The 24,200-nt window shown below is 38.5% G+C and overlaps 2 protein-coding genes across 7 annotated transcripts in view; one reads left to right on the top strand and one right to left on the bottom strand.

The window, feature by feature from the left end:
* ST6GALNAC5 (ST6 N-acetylgalactosaminide alpha-2,6-sialyltransferase 5) overlaps nucleotides 1-8,924 on the top strand; it is a 69,857-nt gene extending 60,933 nt beyond the window's left edge. For both annotated transcript variants that reach the window (XM_054833099.1, XM_054833100.1), the window contains exon 5: nucleotides 7,410-8,924. In XM_054833099.1, the coding sequence (XP_054689074.1) occupies nucleotides 7,410-7,641 (232 nt within the window). In that variant the 3' untranslated portion in view covers nucleotides 7,642-8,924. The remainder of the gene's footprint in view (nucleotides 1-7,409) is intronic.
* The window catches only part of PIGK (phosphatidylinositol glycan anchor biosynthesis class K), a 237,562-nt gene that overhangs the window by 147,254 nt on the left and 66,108 nt on the right, over nucleotides 1-24,200 (bottom strand). Inside the window, exon 11 of one of the 5 annotated variants that reach the window (XM_054833098.1) lies at nucleotides 11,220-11,249. The exons of 2 other annotated variants lie outside the window; for them this stretch is intronic. In XM_054833098.1, coding sequence (XP_054689073.1) covers nucleotides 11,235-11,249 — 15 coding nt within the window. In that variant the 3' untranslated portion in view covers nucleotides 11,220-11,234. Of the gene's footprint in view, nucleotides 1-11,219; nucleotides 11,250-17,258; nucleotides 19,008-22,017; nucleotides 22,175-24,200 lie in introns of those variants that run through there. 2 more of the 5 variants (XM_054833094.1, XM_054833096.1) reach the window with 2 other exon arrangements.

The raw sequence follows: 24,200 nt of genomic DNA, 5'->3' as shown, positions 1-24,200 counted from the left end.
CATTATTAGCCAACAAGGTTGAACATTACAGATAAATATGTGAATCTTTTAATTTTTTTCTCTCTGCAACATGTCTTCAGTCCTCTTAAAGCAATTAATTAACATGTCCCAAGATCTGATTCTGAAAACAACAAACAGCATTTAATTATGTTATATAAAATATTTAAAAAATGTTTGTAGTGTGGGAGAATTAATCCATCTTGTTGGTTTCTTTTAGTCTCTGAATATTTATCAGCTAAAAGTAATGCAATAATTGGCATGAAATTAATCTGAAAAAAAGGAATACTAGAAAACATTACTTTTAATTTGTTTTTAAAGTTTCCCCCCAGTTAATAGAGCAACAGAGTTCTCACAGTGACTAGTTTCTAAATTGAACTTACTACACAACTCAAATTAAGGTGGTTGTATCTCTGTCACATGAATCCCAATCTTCCAGTAAACTAGCTTCCTAAATAATCCCCGCCAAAAAAAACCAAACAGAATTTGGACCCACAGAATAGATGATCAGTCCTGTAATCACCCATTTTGGGCATCTGGGGTGTGGGCCACATGTGGTAGAAGCAGCACACAAATTCTGTCAGTGGAAGCTACGTGACCCCTTCACGCTGTTTTATGAAGTAACAGCATGTGTACATTTTTTAGCTATGTTGTGCCTCTAGCCATATGCAGGACTCAGGCCCAAGGTGCTGGTTAATGTTTCCTACTGCGGATGAGTGATAGAGGGAAATAGTCTTCAGGACTTCTGGTACTGGACCAAAATTATGTTAGCCACATGATGCATAGCACTGATTCACACAAACTGGTTTTACATCAGCAATCTTTACGCTGACTTCAGTATCACCTGTTCATCCGTTACTAGGCCTAGCACTCTGGCCCTTCAGAAAAGCGTGGTTATGTGCCCACACACAGTCCTGATCCCATTTGCACTGTTAGGTCACCCAGCAACGCACAGAGCTGGCATGGGCAGCCTGGACTGATGGCATCAGCGTAATGTTTCATCACCTGCTCACGAATCCCTTTCACTGAGAATTACTTGCTTGAATTTTCTGTTGCAAATTTAGTGATCTCACTGAAGTCTGGTTCATTGACTAATTCAAGATGCCTTTTGGGGGCAAGGGGAGCAAGGTTGCAGTGACGGGTTAGCTCATCTATCAAAGAACAGGACTGCTTTGACTTTCTTCTGAGCACTGGAAAAGATCATTTGGGAATCTGAGTTTGTCCTGGGCACATAGTAGAAATCCCTGAAGAAATTACAATATAAAATGTCAACATTAAATTTCACTTTGTAAGAATATCTACAAATTACAACAAAACATTGATGATAAATGCTGTGATGTACTGCAGATTTCATCATGAATTCTCCAAGGAAAACCACAAACTAGATCAGATATTCCACAGAACATAAATACCTTCCACAGCACAGCATTTCAGTTCCCCTGTCATTTCAGTTGGTCAAGACACACTTCAGTTTCTGTAAGTGCTGGTCTGTCTTACTGCAGAAGTGGCTGTGTTCCAGTGGAGTTACATGGAAGTAATTCTTAAATAAACTAATGATCTAAAAATGCAGAAGACAGCAATTCACTGTAAACCAATGCTCAATCCTAACTTTTCAGGCAAAGTCAGATTACTTTACATACATATACTTAATTTAAAAAACCACCACCACGACTGTTTTTAAGGGAGGTTAAAATTGTCACTGAGACCATATGAAAAGCTTTCATAGAATTGATACACTGAAATCAAAAGGCTATAATATTAAAATATAACACAAGAAAGGCTGTAATCAATCCTACCATTGATAGATGTAATAATGCTTACAGCCTCCATAAAAAAAAGTCTTAACATAATGGTACATGGTTGTAAAAAGGGAAAAGGTCATTTCTTAATCAAAAGAATATAAAGTGTCTTTACTTCAGGTTCATTCCCCGGATGATGAAGGGGAAAACTGTAGTTGCCATGCCTGGAAGAAGCTATCCATGAAGATCTATGAAAGGAATCTCTTGCCATAAATACAGTTAACCTTCTTAGTTTGCTCTTCAGCCACTCCTTAAGAAGTTAAACAGTGCTTCCTTTCAAAGACAACAAAATAGAATAGCAGAAATAAAGAAATATTCTGTAATGTTAAGCCACAGGTCCTAGTTTTCAGTTAGACAAAATACAAATTACCATTTAAAAAAGAAAAACCAAAAACCAAAACAACAAAAAACCCCTACCCTACCTCTCTCCTGTGTGTGAGGTGAGATGGTATAGGTACTTCAGTTGCTGTGCAACTAAAGAATCATTAAGATTAAAAAAAAACCCAAAACCCTCTTATTTCTATTCAGAGTTAATATTACTGAATTTACAACTTTAGCAGATATCCATTATTTTTTAAGTGTTAATTTGTGGAGTAAGTAATGAGTGTGGGTGATCACTGTCATGGAACTAAATTAGTATCACATCTGTAACGTGAAGGACATCTCAAAGGTATTGTGAATATCATACTGTTGATTCTGCTACAAATTATTATCTGAAGATCATTAACCAAATTGCTTCTCACCCGTGCAGGAAAAATAGTCTAGTGAAGGAGTCTGGAGTACAGACTAAAAGATTTGTCACTATTAATTGCAACAACGTGTTTTAGATTCATTTCTAGTTATTTTCACTGGACATTGATTTTTACAGCTGAACTGGAATTGGTGACCCGATTATTATAAATTTCTAGTACTTTACAGCAAAGCTATATGTAATATCAAATCCCTTTGCTTTGCTACAGATTTATGCTGTAGTAAAGGGTTAATGGCTTTGATTTTGCTCTCATGCTGTTAAATACATCTGACTCACATTCTAGAATAAGATGAAAGCTTGTGCTTCCATGCACCTTGAAAAGATTTTGGAGTGTGTGCACCTCTCATTCTTTTCTCACAAGAAAGACAAGCCATCTTGCTGTATTTTTTCCAGTGCCCAGGGATCCAATGCTAGCCTTTGCTAGAGCAAACTAGCACCCCAGATGGGAAGCATTTCCCTCTCTGAGCTCCCTTTGGCAGCCTGTTGTATGCACAGGACTGACTCCTGAGCTGGGACATCAATGATTTTTCTCTTGCCTCCCTGCATCAGCAGCCAGATTGTGGTGCACAGACAGAACCGCAATTCCTGAAGACACCACAGTGCTGCTGCTTTTCTTTGTGGCTGCTCAGCAGCATCAGTGGGAAGGACACAGACAAGCCTTAACACAGTTTGCAGTAACCCCAATCCCTGTCCACTGGAGTTATCGGCAGCAGTGAGAGGTTGGTTAATTGCAGGTGTCTCTGGGTACTCATGTACACAAGGAAAACTGAGGGTGTTAGTGAGAAGAGCCCTTTTTAACCCCCCTCCTCTTCATGGGCCTTCTGGAACTCTCAGAAACTTAAAGCTTAATTCTGAGCCTTATTTTAACTAATATGAATAATTTTTGCTTCAATTATGAAGCTAGATCATTTTCCTATAAGAATCCTCACTTGACTGCCAGGCCATTTCCCATCTGTGATAATTTGCCTGAAAATTGGCATTTGAAATCCTTTAATTTATTCCTTTGGGTACAGCTTTTAAATCTAGTGTTTTCTTACCTCCCTCTCTCCACTTTCAATTGCTTTAAATCAAGTGCAGAGAAGCAGTTGATGCTAGCTACATTTCCTGGGGCTTATGCAGGGCTTGATGGAAGAAGATGTGCTCACAGGATTGTAAACTGTATACGAGATAGTCATGCCCTTTGGTCCACACGCCTGGGTCTCACCTCGTTATCTTAACAGCTTAATAACAGAAATGCATAAATGGTTTGGAAAACAGGGGTAGTCTGGAGGTCAAGTAAGTGGAATCCTGGGAACAGAAGGCAAAAAATTATCCAGAAGTCTTCATAGTCCTGGCACAGCACCTTGCCCGTCACTCAACATGTTAATGACACTTTATTCACCTTTCAAAATATGAGTTATTTTACAAAGCATGTGAGTATATGTAGTTTTAGTGGGTTGATTTATAACAACTCTTCATTGGTAAAGGAAGATGTTGACCAGAATGTGATATGGGATGGCCTTGTTTTTTCTGCCTTGTTTCTTCTGAGGCAAACACTGTGTGCTGTATTTTCAGCTTTCACTGTGGGTAGATACCATCTGTGGGAAAATGTGCACCGAAGTGGCAAACAGTAGATGACTAACACTGGGTACAAGCACTTACACGGTTGCTGTGCTGGCAGGCTATTAGGCAGGAAGTACAGTGTCTATTTTACAGGGGAGCTTTCCTAGATTCCTCCCAGCTGTGATATTAATATGCGTGCAAAGTCTGACAAAATACTGATTAATGTCCAGTATCAGTCGGTGATAAAACAGCATCTGTTTTAATGTTAATAAATGAGGTGGCAAGCAATTTCCGCATAGAAATTACTCATGCATTTCATTTGCTGGTGACATGAGCTAATTGCAGAGTTAGAAGATAACACAGTACAGTTAATTTGGGTTATGGTGTAGTTACTCAAGTCAGAGTTCAAATCCATACCTCACTGGCATGCAATCTAGGGGAATCCAGAACTCCTGCAAAAGGACAAAGACTTCAGATAAAACGTCCTAGGTACCTAACTGCCTTTCAGAGTTCCTAAATCCAAAATATAACATTTGGAGTTCAGCCTGAAAGCCTTAGTCAGCAGAGTAGTCTTGGAGAGATCCTAAGCCACCAGCCTTTTCATTTTTGCATTGAATTCACCTCCAGCTCAGCTAGTAGACCTACATACAAGCCTTAACAGCACCCATAAGAGGATGCCTGAACCCAACAGGGTGCCCAGACTGTGTTCCTCTGCCTCTCTCGCCTGCCAGGCCCTGGGCAGGAGGTGTTTCTGGACTGTTTCTGACAGGATGTTGCACAAAATACAGTGACCCGTTAGGGCGTCCACTTAGGATACTCTGGTTTTAGCTTCAGAGCCTTTGATGCAATGTGGAATCCCCATCTTCAAAAGGGAGATCCATTGCTAAAATATCCACTGGTAGAATACTGGTAATATAAGAGAAAGCACTTACTGGGAGGTACAGGCTTTAAAATGTTGCTTCAAAGAGGCAACAGAAGAGCGTAACCCTCGAGAAATACTAATTTATCAGAGTGAGGGAGAAGAAAGAGGACCACTATCAAGCCTCCTCTCCTTCCCCTCTCCGTCTGATCCACCTACCCCCTCTACCTCTATGCTTTGGGGGTTGTGTGGAGAGGGGGAAAAAAAAAAGGAAAAAAAAAAAAGACCAGCATTCCTGTAGATCCTCTGTGAGAAATCTGATTCTAGTTATCACTATCATCCATCGCCAACTTTGGCGTACAGCAAAGGCACAGTGATTAATTTCCTGCTTTTCGCTCTTCCAGTTCATGTTCTGCAAACCCAACTCAGCCTTCATAAAAAAGGGGTGGCGTGGGCTGGGGCAGCAGAGGGGGGATCTCAACCAAATCCCTCAGAGGATTTGGGGCCAGCAGCCTTGCAGGCTCACATTGCAGTGCTGGGCCCTGAGCAGTTAACTTAGTTCCACTGTGACTGCATTTGTTCAAAGTCTGTTGGAGATACAATTTCAACTTTACTAATCCTACCTTTAAAGCAGTAAATACCCACCAAGCAATATAGGTTTACCCTCAAGAACACAAGAGCAAAATCCAGCTTCAGTGCAGAAAGGAAGAGCAGTCTAAATGAGGCAGAGGCCTACTTGTTTAGTAGTTCGTAAGAAAAAATAAATCACATTAAAATGTACCCTGTTAGATTTACAGTAACCATACAAATGATTCACTTAAGAGATTATCATAAGAGGTCCCATGTATCAAAAAAGTATGTGAAAAATTAATTGAAGGTTGAGATCTAATAGTTGTAGCTAAAAAAAAAGTATTAAATTTCTATGTGAAGGGTATTTTTTTACATTACAGATATGTTTTCTGTAGGTGAGGTATTGAAGGATTTCTTTTCACTCTCTCATGTATTCCGTTGAGAATATATACAGTAAATTTAGAATCCATCTTACTCTAAAAATGTAATTTTATTGTTATTCTGGTCTTGTAAGATTGATCACCGTGTTGTGTTACCAGGAAGCTAGATTGATTGAATTAAAACGTTAATCTAAGGTACAAATGGAAAGCAGCAGCAATATCATACATTACCACTGCACATACAATATGGATAATGGTAAAACAAGAAAAATTAGAGAATTGCGTAGGTGACAGAATTACACAGTAAAAATAATGACCAGGACAGAATACTGACAGATTGTGGATGCATTCACTTGAAAGTGAGCTTAAATATTAGCTCTTCAAAATGAAAATAATAAACTCTATATTAGCTGACAGCCCTGAATCTGTGTGAGATTTCTTGCTCTGTACCAGGGTCCTGTTCAGCTCAGGCTTTAACACAGAGCAGCCCCGAGGCTTCACTACCAGGTAGTATTGGGATTAACTTTTCTACCAGTGCAAAATAGTTTGTTGGTAGCAACTGTGGAGACAATTGGGCCATTCTGCCTGGGACAGCTATCTCTCTCTTTGAATTCAAGACACAGACGGTTGTATGAGTTCTTGTCAGCCCAAAATGCCTGTGCCCAAAGTAAAAACAGGTACAGTTTAATGTAGAGAATAAAACAAAAGGAGAATGTATCACTCTGGCTTATTATAATACAAATGTGCCTTTTACAGAATGTAACATCAAAACATTGAGGTTAGAACTGCTAAAATGAACTTTATCCTAAATACTTAATTGGTCTTTGGCATATCCTGTGTGTCACCACACGAGTACTGCATCTCCTGCTGGTTAGTGCCGATGGGCTCACAAGGTCAGAAGGAGACTTATGGGTGAACGGTTTTAATTTTTAGCTTAGATACATGAAAGTTGCCATTGTAAAATCAAAAAGAACTCATTTGTGCATCTGATGTTAGATTATAAACCCAGCAACAGCAGACTATCGCTGACCTGGCATGCAGATAGGCTCACTGAAGCTGTGCACTCAGAACCTCACGCACCATGCTGGGAATGTTCAGCTAAGCTGATGTGACACAGATAACCACCTCCCTCCCCTCTATCTTCCCCTTCTCTTTCTTCCCCTGGTTCAGTAAATACCTCTGCAAGGCTTTTTACAAATCACAATCTAAATACAAATCTCTTTTAAGCAGTTTGCTGCAAATTTCATAGTAGTAACACAGCCCTGCAGCACTCTCCCTTGTTTTCAATTTAACTGGGAGGAGGGGATTAAAGGAGAGGAATAGAAAGAGCAAAGAAAACACCTTTGCCTCATTCTCATGTATTTAATATGCAAGAAAAATACAGCTACCTAGAAATTTGGTTTAACTGGGAGAAAAAGTGGATTTGAGCCCATCAGCTTATTAAAGATAGCATCTTTTCAATCAGTAAAAAAGAACATCTCGGGCTTCCATCTATTTTCTTTCTTCCACAGGGATCCTAATCATCTTTCCGTACCTTATCATTATTATGAACCTTTGGGACCCGATGAATGCACAATGTACATTTCACACGAGCGGGGACGAAAGGGCAGTCATCATCGTTTCATCACAGAGAAACGAGTGTTTGAGAACTGGGCACGGACATTCAATATTCACTTTTTCCAACCAGACTGGAAACCAGAACCACTCACTGTAAGTCACCCTGAGATTAAACCGGTTGTCTGAGGGATGAAGGCTCAAGACCGCAGTCACAGTCACCCTCTGTGTCAGCCTTCAGGGCGTTGGACCTTCTGGCAAGGCAACCTAGAGGAGAAGGGTAACAGGACCTGCAGCTGGTAACTGCAACAACAGTTGGGAAGTTACAATGACGGAGCAGAGTGTATCAAGAGTGCTTTCTGTCAAGCTGTGTGTTAATCCAGTATATAGCCTTTTTTGGCGATCTGACTTCCTGTATATGTATGTGATTTGTGAAAAACAACTTGAGTATCATTAACGGGACGGTTAATTCATTATGGTTTTTTAAAGTACAATGCCAATGAATTTTCATAGTGAAAACTTACGGTATTTATTTAATGGAGGTTTTTATGCAACCTAGGCCAGTATTTTTCTAATTCACAGTTATGTGGTTGTTTATCTTTCATAATCTTTCAAATCCAAAATTAATATTGCTGATGGTTTGAAAGGCCTAGCTTTTTATTTATACAATTTGTTTGAAAAATATGATTCTATGTAGCATGTAATTAATATTTGATCTGGAAATGTTGCATTTCTTTTAAAAATTTTGGGCTCTGTTCCAGCCTAAAGCCTTTAAACAGCAAGAACAGTCCCATGTGCAGATCTAGCTAACTTTACATTCTGACATCTCATGTTAATATGAAAATGGTAGTGAAAATTCTGTTTGATATTAATGTGCGTTTGCTGCTGTGCTATCAAGCTGCTGGTTTTTAATTAGGGGTGGGAGGAAGGAGGGCAAAGTTTATCCAAAAAAATCACTGGCTATAGCAGCGTGGCTTTTCGATGAAGAGACCAGGCTAAGGCTGGAGGGGTTGTGTTCTGTTTCACCTCTTGTAGTCCTGCAAGAGGCTGAGGGAATGACTCTCCTGAGGCCACAGACTACACACCAGGCAACAATGGCTTGAAACATCATGACCAAATTTCTGAAATCAAGAAGTTACACTACCAGGTACTGCAACACCAGCCATACTAGCCAAAAAAACCGATTACAACACTACACCTGCTAAAATCTCTGCCTTCCACTGTTCCAAGATCGTCGCTGGTCTCAGAGCTCCTGGGTCGCACTGAAGTTGGGATGTGAACAGAGTTCCACGAGTACAAAATTGTCCCCTTGAAAAAAGCAAAGTTACACTTGGCAGTTTTTCATGAAGTACGCGTGCATGGCAAGTCCCTGCAAATCAAGGGGACGGACAATGCTAGTGCTGTATATGGAACCTCATAGTGTGAATTACCGGGTTACATTTGGCTTGTGAATAAAGAAGATTTCAGTTACAGTTTTATTTTTCCTTTTGCCTCACAAATATTAAATGTGTAATTTCTTCAAAGTAATCAGTAGGTGTTACTATTGCATGAAACTTTATACCTCAGGTGACGAAAGGTGTCTCTCATTAGACAAATTCTAAAGCTAGAACAGAGATATTACCTTAAAACATCTAAATCCAAGAAGCTGAACGTCAGAGGCGATATGTAGAACTGGGACCAAACTCACTATCATTTAAACTCACTTATGACTCATAGTCTTCCTCTTTCCAAAACTGGACAGCAATAGCTGCAGCAGCCCTACAGATACCCTGATTCTCTGGGGACAAAGTGAGCTGCCCTGTCAGGGACAAAACAGCATTGCCCCTGCATAATGCTGCACAGACCTGAACCGCAGGCCAAGAGCTGCTCCTCGCTGCAGCCCTCCCCACTATCAAAGAGCAAGAAACTACAACCTGTTTTGCCTTAAAAGTTTTCTTTTGGTGTTCTTCCTGGTACGCACCACTCGACATACAAACTGAATGCAAAGCTCTGCTATTGCCAATTGCTTGTAACCTGTCCCTTGTCAGCTGGTGTTTAACTCTGCCTCTTTCACTGACTGTGTATTATTCCTTCCACTTGATTGCACCACATTCTACAAAAAACAGAATGGATTTTGAACTAATGGTAATTTTAACATCCCTTTCAGCGTGTGTACTGGGGCGTGTATCCAGCATATATTGCTCAAATTGATGAACTCTGTCAAACTGATTTACAGATCATTTCTAATGGGACTGCAGAAATGATACAGATCACAGTAGGTCCTCTGATGCCATCATCCTTTTGTTATTTTATTAGATACAATAATAAAAATATCTTGCCATTGTAAAACAGAGCTCTTAGTTTTTCCATTAATCGAGGGCTGCAGGATATGTATGCTAAATGTTTAGTTATGTTATTGTTAGAACCAAATCACTTTAAAATAGATTACACTGATCTACTTTCAGTATTCAGTAGAAACATGGGGACTTGCCAGACTCCATTGTGCTCCACATGCTTGTTCCCATCTGCAAGACTGGCTAATACCAATTAGATCAGATGAAGCATTCAGAATGTGTAGAAGAAACATGGGAAAAACTGATATTAGATCTCCTAACTTATAATAGAGCGAAGCTAAGGATTGTAAATATTCCTTCTTCAGTTTCTGTTAGTAACAACTATGCATTCTTGTTACCCTTACACACATCCACTCTTTTAAAGAAAACAAACCCAAAACTCACTTTGGTCTCATCTTCCTGTGGAGTTTCAGCAAGTTCCCCCATCTAATTACGAGAAGTATGAAGCCGTGTTTTCTAAGAGGAAGTCACACCTGTAAATATAAAACTCACTGCAAAAGGAATTTGATGATGCCAAGGAGACAGCAAGTTTTAAATAGGATTGATCACACAGATTTATATGGAATATAAATCCAGTCCAAAAAGCACAAGAGTGCAAAAAAAATGTAAATAATTTTTAAAGTGCTGCAATTTTAATTCACAAATTACTGATGTATTTTTCTATAAAAGCACAATTTTTGAACTACAGCATATCCTGCTGTAGTTCAGCCTGAAGTAAGGTTTTATGGCCTAGTTATAAAGCAAACAGATTTACGATAGAAAATGCTGTCAGACCAGAGATAAGTAGTACAAACTAGGCACCGTTGCCATTTTTTGGTTTATGCTGTCATCTTACACTCTTCACTGTAATTTGATCGATTCACGATCTTCAGTGCGCATCATTTCACATATTAAAAACTGTTGCAAAACAGTGTTTACAGACATCAGCAGTTTTAAGATCTATGTTACTTTAGTTCTGAACTCCTTGCGTACCTTATGCTCTTTTTATGCTTGGCTTCATCAGAGGAGCTATTTTTCATCTCGAAGAACCATAGCTCTTATGCCACGATATGTGCAACTGGAATTGAGGATTATAAAGAAAATATCTCTGCAACTAAGAACACAAAGCATGGCGATACAAAGCACAAGAACTTTGAGAAAGCCTTCCATCCAGAGTGTTAAAGCATCTCAGAAAGACAAGTTGATACTGAATATTCCTGGGTAAGGAAGTGGAGGAAAGGGAAGGTTAAGAAACTAAGACCAAGTTACAGCCTTGGCGCTAGATGTTAGAAGAGATTCAGGTCTGCTGACAGCCACTCCTGGCTCTAGCCAGTAGAACACACAATGGCAATCTCACATATACGTATGCACAAACAGGAGCATAAATTGATAAAACTCTGCAGGAGGTGCTTACCTGGGTCTTGTCATGCAGTATTTCTCAGGCAAACTTCTTAGCAAACCAAGTGATTTTTACCCAAAATAGCTCTAAGGAGGCAAGGACACAATAATCTAAACATAGCTGGAAGAACACTGGGGGATGGGGTGAGGGGAACTGAAAGAGTAAGGAATAAAACGTGGTTTGAGCTATCCAGCTGTATTCCCCTTGAATATGAAGATCAAAGTCAGGCTGGAGCTGACAGTGGCTCAACAGCAATGGCTGTCCTGCAGAAGTTTCTTTTCAATATTCTGCAAATCTATCACATGTGCCATAAAAACTCTTTGAAAAATTCTGATAATCCTGGTGTTGTCTGTCATTGAACACCAGACCGAGCTACAGAAACCACTCAGCCGATGACCAACGTACAGTGTCCTTGTTCACTGTGGAGTACTTTGACAAGGAGTTGTCTTCAGAAATCAAGATGACAGGAAGACAGGAAACTACAGACAAGCAATCCTAGCATGCTGCAGACAAATGGATGGAAAACTGTGACAAGGAACAGAATTAGCAGTCATAAAGAAGACACATCGGCTAAGATGTAATGCAGCTTTTGTAAGAAAAGCCACGTCTTGCAAATCTATTTAGAGCTCTTCAAAGTTCTCTGAAGCAACTGGACAAGAAGATCCAGGTGATGAGTCCACTTGGAGTTCCACAACTAGTTTTGCAAAGTCTCTCAAAAGACTTCCAAAGCAGCTGCGGTCCCACAGGATGAGAGAGAAGGTCCTCACCTACGGAACCCACCTGGACATAGGAAATAAAGTCTAAGAGGATACATCGTCAGCTTAATGTTACAAGCAAAATTACACAGGAAAGCATCTCAATATATTTTCCCTGCTTTTCTGTACTCTTCCCTTGGCATCTACCATGGGTCATTCCTAGACACAGGATACTCTAAATAAATAGATAAATAAAAAAATATATAAAAAAAATACTGTCTCCAATGAACATCAACTTGTACACTAAAGCCCAGTTACAGTCTTGCCATACTTGCAGTGTGCCAGGCAGCCACAAGCTCTAACACCCGTAACTGCATTCTCATTTTACTGAAAGCAATGTCGAAGCATCTAGCTCAGGTGGAGAGCAAGACTGGGCTCTTTTCAACATCCAGAGAAAGTTATTTTAATAATTTGGTTTCTCAGAAGAGGTTTATGGCTTTAGGAGATGCCTAGTGATATTTAAATCTGTCAGCTTCTTTACACAACCCAGACAACACTTAAGATAACATCAGACGCTTTTAGGACACCAGATACTTCCTGAAGTACAGGGCAGACAAAGGGAATAATGCATATTTAGCAAGGTATAAAGTTTCAGGACTTTGCTGACTTCACTTTGGCTATCAAATCAGTTGGAGCCCATTAGTCAGGATCCAAACATACAACATTATGCGAGTCTGTTAATAGCAAAATGAAGGAAATTCTGAAGGGAACTATTTGGTGTGGCTGAGTTTAAGGCAAAAGCTTAGGTTAGTTTTATGTTTTAGCAAAAAAGGCAAAAGAAGTGAAGAGATTTATAACCTATGAGGATATGCTTCCCCCCATTGCATCCTTGCTGTAAGCAAGCTGCACACAAAGCCAAAATTGAAAGAGGTTACAGGTATTCAGTGGGACTGGTCATTTGTGTTGGACAAAATTGGAACATTTCCCACTATGGCATTATTTTTTTTAATATGGCTATACGTCTGTAAACAAGCATTACGTGAAACACTAAAATGCTATTCCTCAACACTCCATTGCAAATTATATTGCAGAGAAAGAGCAGCTATACAGAAACGAGCAACAAAAGCAAGTGCACAAAACCTTCTATCCACACCAAAAAATGCAAAGATGGGACTACTGCAGAGAAGGGTATATAAAAGAACTGTACAAGAGACAAACATACATTGCAATGACCTACTGATGGCCCTCTTTGCCATTCCACTTGCATTATAAAGACCAAGTGAGGTAAGGGAATCCTAAAATCATCACAGTTTGAGCCATAATATTTTGAGCTACAAACAACCTGGACAGAAAACCAGTACAGAAGAAGTAACTTAACAAAATCCAAACAGCAGTATCTAATGCTTAGTGATGCTCTTCACTGGTAAATATCGAAGCATTTGACAAAGGAAATAAGTACCATTATACTGGAAATGGATATAAAGAAAGGACAGAGTTTAAGCTTAAAATGACCACTACACACAAAACCAGCAGACCTAATGAAACATTTAATAAATGACAGCATTAGTCCAGTATGTCCTGTTGCAGGCAAGAAAGGAAATATATTTGCTATCTGAAATTAGTCAACTTTGACACAGGGACTAGTATGACAGGCCACAAATCTCCCAAATAAACCACACCCCATTGGCCTGGTCCCTAGAGAGCTGTGTCACCAAAGCTATGTAGCAGTCAGCCGTGTGAAAAAAATCACCTCCTAAGAAATAGCATCTATGCTAGAGCTGTGCCAGCATCACTGTTATACTATCGACACAGTCTTGTTTCTGGTATAGTTTGTTTTGTTCAATGGACTGCTCTAAACAATGCCATCCAAAATAATTTCTTCTGATACAGTTCGCATCTCTATTAAGCCTATTGGCCAGAGCAGCAAAACCGGCTCAGTTTTGGACACGGCTTCAGTATTCTTTGTGCATATACGTTAAAAGACAGAAAAGAAAAAAAAATTAAATCTAAGATCTGCATGGGGAAGAAGACATGATGTTAATAGATGTACATCTTCATAAACTTTGAACTGAAACCTTAAACACTATCCATTTAATCACTAAATCAGGCAGAAATCCTCATTAAGGGAGAAAAAGTAACTCATTTTAAAGAACTTGCAAGTGAAATTAGTGCTATGAAATGCAGATTTCAGAGTATGTTATGCAGCATATACAAGTTTTCATCATAAAACACCAACGCTTTCAAGATGCATTTCCCCACAGCATATTATTTTTAAAAGTTCACAGAAAGAGGGAAAGAAGAAATAATAGTAGATGCACCCAGCAGAGGATATTATGTTCCATGAGAAGCACGTTTCTCTGGTGTTTTTTTTTAAATTTGCCTTTCACCACTTAAAAAAATGCAAAAACTATTATGCCTATTATTGTACAGAAGTGTTGAAGTGATGGTTGAGAAGACACTTTCATTATAGACACTGCTATTTTCTGTAGTTCTTAACTTTACGGATAGATTAGTCTCTTGGGTGACATATTTTATGCTGGTCCTCAGCCCAAAGCATGATAAAATTCTACCAGGTCATACACAGCTCTGTGACACAGGGACACTGAGTCTTCTGCCACCCCCAATCTTTGTCCCCACATTGTACTATACACAAAGGTTGTCTTCTCTCCAAACGTCACAGACTCTGTGTAATACACCATTCCCACTTCATGAACTGCCTTCTGCTTCATCTATTTTGATCAAGTCCAAATAATCCTGAACTTGTAGAAGCTTTTCAGTTCACAACACAACAAAGTACTGGATCAAACCTAACTATTTACCAGCAAAGCATCTCATTTCCCCATCTATATTGAAGGGATAAGTAGCTCAGGTTTTGGAAATCTTCAGAAACTTTGTTTTACTCCTTCCCTCTAAGCATCCATCAGAGAAGAGAAAGAAGAGGCTCTCAAGCTTCAAAAAAACCTTGAATGACATACTACTGGTATCAGGATTGCCAGGGCTGCAGATTTCGCTTGTCTGTCTCGGTGGGAAAGTGGGAAGGTTAGTCCTTCAAATCTCTCTTGCAGGAATACAGTACACCACTTCCCTGTCCTCATCACTTTGCAATTCCTCTCCACCCATGACAAATTCACAGCTGAATCTGGTCTTTGCTCCTTCACAAATCACTGATTTAGTACTATGTGCAACTCAGACCTGCTTTAGCACGCAACGATGCCCATCTGAAGGCACACTAGACCTGAGATTCATTCACTTCTAGTACATTTCCTGGATGTGGTACCAGAGGATGGAAATCCCTGACTGCTGATAGAGAGATGGAAATGGGCTCAATTTGCAGACGCTCACCAACAGAATTAGAACCAGATGACATTTGGTTTTCTGTAATCAATATTGGAGACCAACTTTTAGGGGGAAAAAGCCACCGACAAAAACAAAAAAAGTCTACTCTCTAGAAGAGATATGCTATCGCTAATGACAATTGTAAAAGATTCTTTTGAAGAGTCTATGATCTTTGCTTATGCTAAGACGACAGCATTTCATGGTGACAGTCAAAAAAAAGATTTAGCTTGCATAACTATGAAACACTGATTGTCTCATCACTGCTCAGGCTTCTTTCTCCACTGATTTTTGTGGGAATCTCACTTTTCAGTCTTACAGAAATGTAGCTTAGAGTCATACATTTGTGTCAACGCTTGGGCATGGTCATACAAAACAGTGTTCTCAAATGTATACAGCATTTCATAGTTCAGAAATCAAATGAAGTGCAGAGACATGAGAGAACCTGTATGTAAGTATAAACCTACTGTTAACTTACTGTTTCTTCAGTTCAATAATAGTAATGCATTTCAGTATGTGATCCTGAAAGACAGCTGAAAAACTGAAACAAAACACCTTACTGATATTCTTGTCATCCACACGTATTCTAAACAACGTCTATGAAACCCATGGTGAGACCTGTCAATGCAGTTACATAGTACGAGGTGCAGACATGAAGGTACAACATTTTGCAAGCATGGGCATGCCTGGTTCACAGACTTGTCTATGGAGACTCACAAAATGCTGAAATTTAATTTTGCTCTAGAAGTGTCTATGCAAAGAAACATGAAGAAACAGGCCATCTGGCCTGTTTTCTGGATTCCATTAAAAAGATCATCTGTGCACAACAGAGGAAGCATCTACACCGCACAAGCACGTTGTTTGGCCTGCAAAACACAAATGGCTTGTGAGTGAGAATGACCTGTCTGGTTCCCAGAGCCCAGATCCCAAACTGAGTTGGAAGAACTCTCAGGGAAAATGAAAGCATTAGTAACTTTAAATAAAGAAATAAACAAAACACATTTGCAGACAATTCTGTGACATTTCTATCCTTGGCTTTCAGACTACAACTATTCAATGAATAAAAGTTAGAAAATACTGTCTCATAAGTGTAGCACAGGCAATTTTATGGTGACTCTGAGAACGATCTATTTCAACTCCTCACTTTGTGCATATAAAAATGTTAGAAATGCCCGAAGCATAGTTTGCTGCATTCCAGTCAAATTGTTGTTCTCACTTCAATTTAATCACCTTCACAGGCACACTTACTGAGTGCTTCTATTCATAAACTGCATTTTAATAACCCACCTAATTGCCTCCTTTTCCCCAAGCAGATAAGCTTTTAAAAAGACAGCATCTTTGGTATCTTCTGCTACTTGCAAAATTCAGCTGAGTTCTGTAGATGTTTCTATCTGTCACTTCCTGCAAAAGGTGGCTGAAAGAGGGAAAGAGAAAAATTGAATAAGGCCTGAGGAGTCTGAGTAAGTATAATTGCAGCTGAAGCAAGGCACAAAGCTCTATCAACTTCACAAAGCTCTATCAACTTCACTTTAGCTGCTTTTTAAAGTGTGACAAAACTTGCCTATAAAATAAATATTTGATTAAAAATATTCATTACAATCAAAAAAGTATCAAAGGCTGGATTAAAAAAATGAAAGCTAAGCAAATCCTCTAAGAAATTCTGTAGGATTCATTTCTATACCACGTCTACACGTTTTTATAGTGTCTCTCTGCATTTCTATACAGTCTGTGTACAACAGATCTTAGTTGAATGTTGCATTAGAAATAGCTGACGGTAAAAAAAAAAAAAACTTTTGTGATGATTTTAAGAAAAGTCACCACTGTATCAGATTTTGGATACAAAGTCATTGCTTATGAAGGGCACTAGCGAAAAAAAAACCAACCCCAAAGCCCAACACATTGGGAAGATATCTAGAGATCCAGCACTAGGAATGCTGCTCAGAGCCGCTCAACTCTTCCCCCTCCGAGGGAGGCACTTCCAGCAAACAGAGCTTTCACCTTTCACATTAAGTTGCATCGTAGTTGGCAGGGGATACCTGTGCATCAGTTACACAAAAACTGCTCATCGGCAATCTGGGAAGAAATCTTTAATATTATTTATCACAGAATATCAGTTTACAGAACGGTAAGGACAGGGTGTAGGAATGCTTTTGTTTTAAATACAGATTAATTCCTATTCCTGGTGCTTAGCACATGCTACTGAAAACAATTCCTGCTGTTCACCAAAAAGCACAACACAGTTCTCAGGACCATAACTTTACATGAGGTAGAGGTGAGGCAGGCAAGTGTTTACCTCCTGATAAGGGATCATTTTGTACCTTTATCCTCTCCAAGCCTAGAAGGTGTACGGAGAAAAAAAAATAAGGTTTTAATACTCAAGAGATGTACTACTCTGCTGGTTTTATTGTTCTCTGGCATCAACCCTTAGAAACAGCTGGAAGCCTCAATGGCTGCCTTCTCTGTAGGCATTCGCTACCCCTAACCCAAGGCTATGATGCCACAATCAATCTGAAACAGAAGAAAAATGGACAACAAAAATGTTTAAGCACTCAGATTTGTATGTTCCCCGCAATATGAAAATGCCCAATACCATATTCTAAGAAAAATATATTGACTATGTGTAATTACAAATAATTCCTAATAACTTTTAGAGATACGTATCTAGCATTTACACCATGTAGGCACAAGTATGCTTTATTAGGATTAAGCTAGAGAACAGGTTCCAAAAGCATACTGCAAAAGCTTCTCCTTGCTGACAGACTTGTTTCTATACCTGCACAAATTTGCTCTTCTCTTCACTAATATCAGTATATTATACAAACAAAACCCTTTAGCATACATTCATCAGTAAATGACCAAGAAGAACAAATCAATACGCCAAAACAGAATTTACAAAACCTAGGTGATAAAGCTCATTTTCCAAGCGCTCGGAAACTACAGAATACAATAGTACAATCTATAACATTTTTATCCTGATGCCAGAGTCGATTTTCTTCTGTGCAAAAATCCTAAAAGCATCCAACTCCACATTGTATGGAGTGAAAATACAATACTTTCACTTTTTTTGGCATTTTTGGAAATAGATTCAATGATGTCATCATGTATTTTTGTTTCACTTTCACAAACACATTAAATCCTTTCACCTTAGGCAGTTTTGAGTCTAGGACTGATCTAAGGGTTGTATTTAGCAGGGAAGAAAAAAGAATAAGAACAAAGAATCAATATATTCTAGAGTATTTTTAGTTTTGTGAAGAAAGCTTTCAATACGTTATGCCAAAGTCTGCAAAGTGGCTTAAGTTTTTATTGATAAAATGACATCTTAAATAACATTCTGCACAACATCTAGTTCTTTAGTGATAGGTTGACTATTTCCAAGATTGACTTTGAAGTACAGGGGGAAAAAAATTTGCCCATTTACAATTCACAATCAACCTCAGAAATTCCGTTACTTTAAGTCCCTCCTCTTTAACCAGAAAGAAAAATTGCTCAGAAAAGCATTAAAATACGTTTAAAACAAGACAAAGTTTAAAGCAAAAAGTCTAACATTAAAACCATTTGTTAGACTTTTCAGAAAAAGAGACAGAAGAGATGACTTCAAGCGAGATCTCAACACTGTTTTTCACTATGACCGTAATACACATACAGAGAACTCAGATGACACCAATGAATCCAAAGTAGCAGTCAGTGCAATCATCAAATTCAGAAGATGTGTTTCATGTGCTTGATTCCATATGTTTTGAAGAAAACCATGATGATCAATGCCCAGAGTCCTAAAATAAATCCTCCAGGAGGATGCCAGTCCTTCTGTTTTGGTTTCTGAAAAAAAAAAAAGAAAAAAAAAAAGAAAAAAAAAAAACCAAACAAAAAGAGAAAAACAAAGAATTCATACATAGTTTTCACATTAAACAGGCACTGTATTTATCAAGTGCAAAAAAAAATAAATACCCTTGCAGTACAGAAAAATACCAATAAGCTGTACTTCTTCATAAAGTAGAAGCATCTTTATTCTTGATGTGGTAGAAAGGCTGATGGGAGGCGAGCTGCCACTCAAGCAGGAAGTTAAGTACCACAAAAAGGCCACTAGAACTGTGCCTGAGACACCACTTTTGACAGTGCACATCAGCACTGTGGGACATGTTCAAACTCATTTGTTTGGACAGAATTTCTCATATCTGGTCTCATGTTGATACAAGAGAAAAATGCTGCAAGTATAAAAAACAGTTCCTATAAGTGAAAATGTGAAAGAGAAAAGACAGTGTTGTTTTTGCACTACCTAGAATGTTTTCTACAGCTCCTTTTGTACTCAGAATTATGTGAATAAACAGATATCTAACCACATAAGAAGCTAAGATTCATTATTATAGGAATATCATAAAACAAAGTAGGATTGTTTTTAATGTCAATCACATTTCCCAGGGGCCTCATTGAGTCTTACCTGCCTTTCCTTAATGTAGAAATATATTCTGCAATTCAAATATCTGTCCCTTCAACAATTTTTTCATCTTCAGTAAAAAGCAATACACTGCAAATTGTTAAGGCCTTTTCTATCTCACACTTAGCAGTAAGACAAGATAAAACTTGTCTGTCCTCTTCCTCCTCTTATTTAAAAAAATTTCAGATACTCCGTATTAAGTAAGAAGTGTATTGTAGAAGATAAGAGCTGCTATGTGCCCCAAAATCTGTCTCTGGGGCTAAGAATAAGGTGACGCTGTATGAATGCAAAATTTTAGTTAAGACTATCATGACAAAAATATCAGAATTCCACTATTTAGAAGTATAAATCAGTCCCTCATGCCTGTGCCTACTCTTGCTCTCAGCAGGTTTTACAGATCTTCTAGGCAGACAGAGATGATTTACTATTACAATAATAAATACTGAAGTACTCGCCGGGCTTTTTATTCCTGCCTTGCTGAAAGATTTGCACTATTTTGTCTTTGTATAGAACGAGACACAAGGGGCACAGAGAGTATTTTGGTTTTGGTGCAATTAAGTCAAATTTAAAATTCTCCTTCTGCCATGTGAATAACTATTACAAGAGATGGTACTGTTTCAATTTCTGCATGAATCTGCGTACGGAAGCTTGTCATTCTCCAATAAATGTACCAGGTGGCTGGTGAACTTTAATGCAATAAGGAACAGTTTGCAGCGTCTGTTCTTCCAAAACAGCTTTCCTATCAACAAGAAAACAATGTTTGTTGATTGCTCAGCTCCCATTTTCTAAGCTGCATAGTTTTAGCTTTAGGATTTTTCTTTAACTACCATGCTTGTAATTAAAAAGTATAACAAATAGCCATGTCACCGGAGACACCCGAAGAACTTAGCACTCTGAAATATTAATGATTTTACTCTGATACAGGAATCACAGAACCAGCATTATAATTTACATCAGCAACAACAAAACCAAAGATACGAGCAGAGATGGTGCCTGTATATGCAAACCACTCACTTTCCTAAGAAGCACTCATCAGCTGCAGTGTATGTGCTGTTGGTAACCTGCCACCCCACTGATATTCGCAACCACACATCTCCACGTAAATATCTGAGAAAATCAACTCTGCATGTTCAAAAAGGCTGCCAGCACACCTCGCTTCTGAAAGTAACAGCACGCGACACTTCTCCACACAAAGGACCTTTCTTGTTTAAATCCTGCTAATTAACCCGTAACTTCGTATGCATATTGCAGTGCCTGTTTCATCAATCTCTTTGTACTATCAATCTTCCCTTTCTTGGATCTCAGACAAATTCCTTACCACAAAGTGGCACCTGACCCTTCTAGACAAATGACTTCAATTTGCAGTCAGTGACACTAAAAGCCTCTCTCTCCTATTTTGTATAGAACACGTAATTTAATTTCTTTAAAGAATTTATATGAATAAATATTTATAAGGTGATCTATGAGTATGGTTTTACATTTTGTCATGCCGTGTATCGAAGCCTCCATGGAATTCTGCAAGCAAATGGAGGCCAGTGCAGCAGCAGCTCTGCACTGGGAAATCCAAGGACATACGTATAGTCGGTTTAAAGCAATGGGATGCAATGTTAAAATGTGAAGGATTAAAAACATAAAGGCGTGACAAAAAAACACATATGAGACTATACAAGAGCTACACACTTAGTCATCTTAAAAATAAATTATCTTAATGAGAAAGATTTACAGACCCAGAAACCAAAATCTACAAATAAATATTAAACCACAATAAAAGGGCAAAAAGATGCAACTCTATTGTACATCTGTAAGTCAATAGCGAGGTTAATTGAGCACAAAATTATATTGAAATATGCCAGTATTTTCCACTAGGGGCGTACAAATATCAAAACCTTAAGAATACCTAAAAAGAGATTACACAGATTCACACTTAAACCTACAAAGTATACCTGTAAGAGCTGAGATACGTAATTTTCTTTAACTTGAGCATAGATTCCCAAGACAGTTCATCACTGAATTAAAAATGTAATTAGCTTTCAAATTGACAAGTTCGTCCTTCTAAAATCATAACAAATGCAACATAGAAAGCTTCAATAACAAATCTTTGTCCAGATGGGCACATCAGCCAAGCAGCAAACAGCACTCAAGTTCCTTTACAAAAAGCTGCATTTTGCGCCAGTGAATCAAACCCATCTACATGTTAGATGGAGTCGTCGCTTCCATAAATTATGTCAGCAAATTGTACTTGTCACATCTCTTGGCAGAGAGCTTTCAGCCAGCACTGCTGTAACAGCAGACCCAACAATTCTTTCCTCTTGGCACAGTTGCATCACTACCACAAGCAGTGCCGACGTACCTATGTCCACGAGGAAGCGCAGCATCACTCTGAGCTGTCACAGCTACACCAGCAGTCTTGCATAACGAAGTCAGAGGCCAAGGCGGAATGCTCATCTATAAACATATGTGAGCCTCAACTGCACTACTGCAGAAGCTGCTTTTGACTATTTTGTGCTGGCAGGTGGGCAAGAGTCACAGAGATCTCTCCTAATGGGAAAAACTATTAAAGTAAGAAAGAATCACTTTAATAGCAAATTAAAAAAAATCCTTTTTAGATCCACACACTGGAAAAAGGTTTAGAAAATATAGAACTTCTCACTATGTTTACACCAGTTCTTTGGCCATAAGCAATCCCTAGATAAACTGTCCCTTTCAGTCAATTTTAGGACTGATGAGAAAGCATTAGCGAATATAAAGTTTTTCCAGATTCCTAAAAAATATTTCAGTATTTATCCTATGAACATTGCCTAGTTCAGAGTCTTATTCCAGCAGATTTCTGTTAAAGTCAGGCAATTTTTGAAAGTCAGGCATTTTCTCACTTGCAAGAAAATGCTAAATGGACAAAAATGTTAAATGCTGCAGTATTTTAATTTGCAATTAATTATGTATCTCTATTGTGCCTAAATTGATGTGAGAATGTGTACTATTAAAAGACTACAGATTGGTTGCAGTATGTACAAATTATGCATAACTTTCTCATAGTCAGGACTGATCTGGAGGAGCAGAGGCAATAGCTCTTTGGGCTCAACTTCTGAATTTCATTGCTGTAGTACCCACATAAGAACTTGGTATACCAAGCACTGTTTATGTAACTGAGGTATTTAGGTTTTGTGATTTATGCCACAATACAACCCTATTATAAACGCCCTCTTTATCCCTACAATAATAGCAGTAACACACAGGTGAAATGCACATATAAAATGGTACAATGTGTCATGAACAAATACATTTAGAAGCTTAAGGGCTAGTCATTATAGAATTGCTGGAGATTCCAAATTAAAAAGATAGGTAGCTAAGCAACAGCAAGCTTCCTCCTGTGAACAGTTTTCTGTTGTACGCTCTCTAGTTCTGGTAGACTCATTATCTGGTGGAACTTAAAAACAGTTAACAGGGAGTTGTTCCAAGTACTGTAATTAAGGAGAGGATAAAAAGGTGTATTTTCAAACTGGATGGGTCTGTAGGGACCCGAATGGAAAGTATCCAAGACTTTCAATGAAGGTGTTTCATAAAACATGCAATGCTTGTTACTCCAATTAAAATGAATTTTATGCAAAAAATAATAGAAAAGTATTAAGGCTGAAATGGCAATTAGATTAAGAATGATTTAATTTTAAAATGTTACATCAGAACAGAAATAAGATTTAAAACATCGTGTATTAACATTTCACATGGAAAACACTGTGTTAAATATCATTATAATCCAACCCTACAGTCCTCTTCCAACAGAGCTCCCTTTGCATCATGTCCTCAATAAGGAAAAAATATTGGTACGGAACGCTTTGGGTTAAACTCAGAATCCACACTGGGATGGGCAGCAGTAGAGAAACAGCACACACAGTATTATAGTCAGAAATGTAGTAAATCTTGAATGGAAAAGGGATACACAAATTCTTCAGTCTCTTCCAGTATCTTATTCCAAAAAGAGCTTTAAGAAAGTGGGCAAAACCTTAAAAATTAATGTGCACGTGACCCTTGCCATGGGGGACGTTCTCCCAACCTGAGGCAGATGGTGTGTGTTTGTACCACAAGTGCAAAATACCCATACCTAACTGCACAAAAATAAAACATTAGAAGTGCTGCGTTCCAACAAGTCCACTAAAGTGGCAGCTATCACATTTCAAATTAATCCCTGCTTAATACTCTCTGGAGTTTCAGTGCAGAGTGTCCTGTGCACACCCCTCTGTGGGTGCTGGGGGGCCAGCAAGCACTTGCGGGGAAGTGAAGCACACTTGCTGCTTGTCTGTGCAGTGCTCACCATCATTATTAGATCACTGTGGTCAATTTCATATATTTTGGGATGTAAATTTCCAAGTTTTCCTCTTGGTCATTCTCTATTTAAATGAACATTTTTATTTCTTCCATTGTTATACTAAAAGTTTTCTTTCTTGTTTCTCAAGATACCTAATTGTATGTGTCTGTGTTAAAGACCAGTGTTGAAATCTGGAAAAACAGAGATCCACATTTCAAAACAGGTCTTTGAAATTCAAGGCCGACTTCAGATCCAAAGCTGAAACAACCCGCCTGCT

This window comes from Grus americana, chromosome 8 (assembly GCF_028858705.1).
Source record: "Grus americana isolate bGruAme1 chromosome 8, bGruAme1.mat, whole genome shotgun sequence".
In the NCBI taxonomy this organism is placed as follows: domain Eukaryota; kingdom Metazoa; phylum Chordata; class Aves; order Gruiformes; family Gruidae; genus Grus; species Grus americana.
Note: the sequence above shows the minus strand (reverse complement) of the source record. Positions and strands in the feature narration are given on the sequence as shown.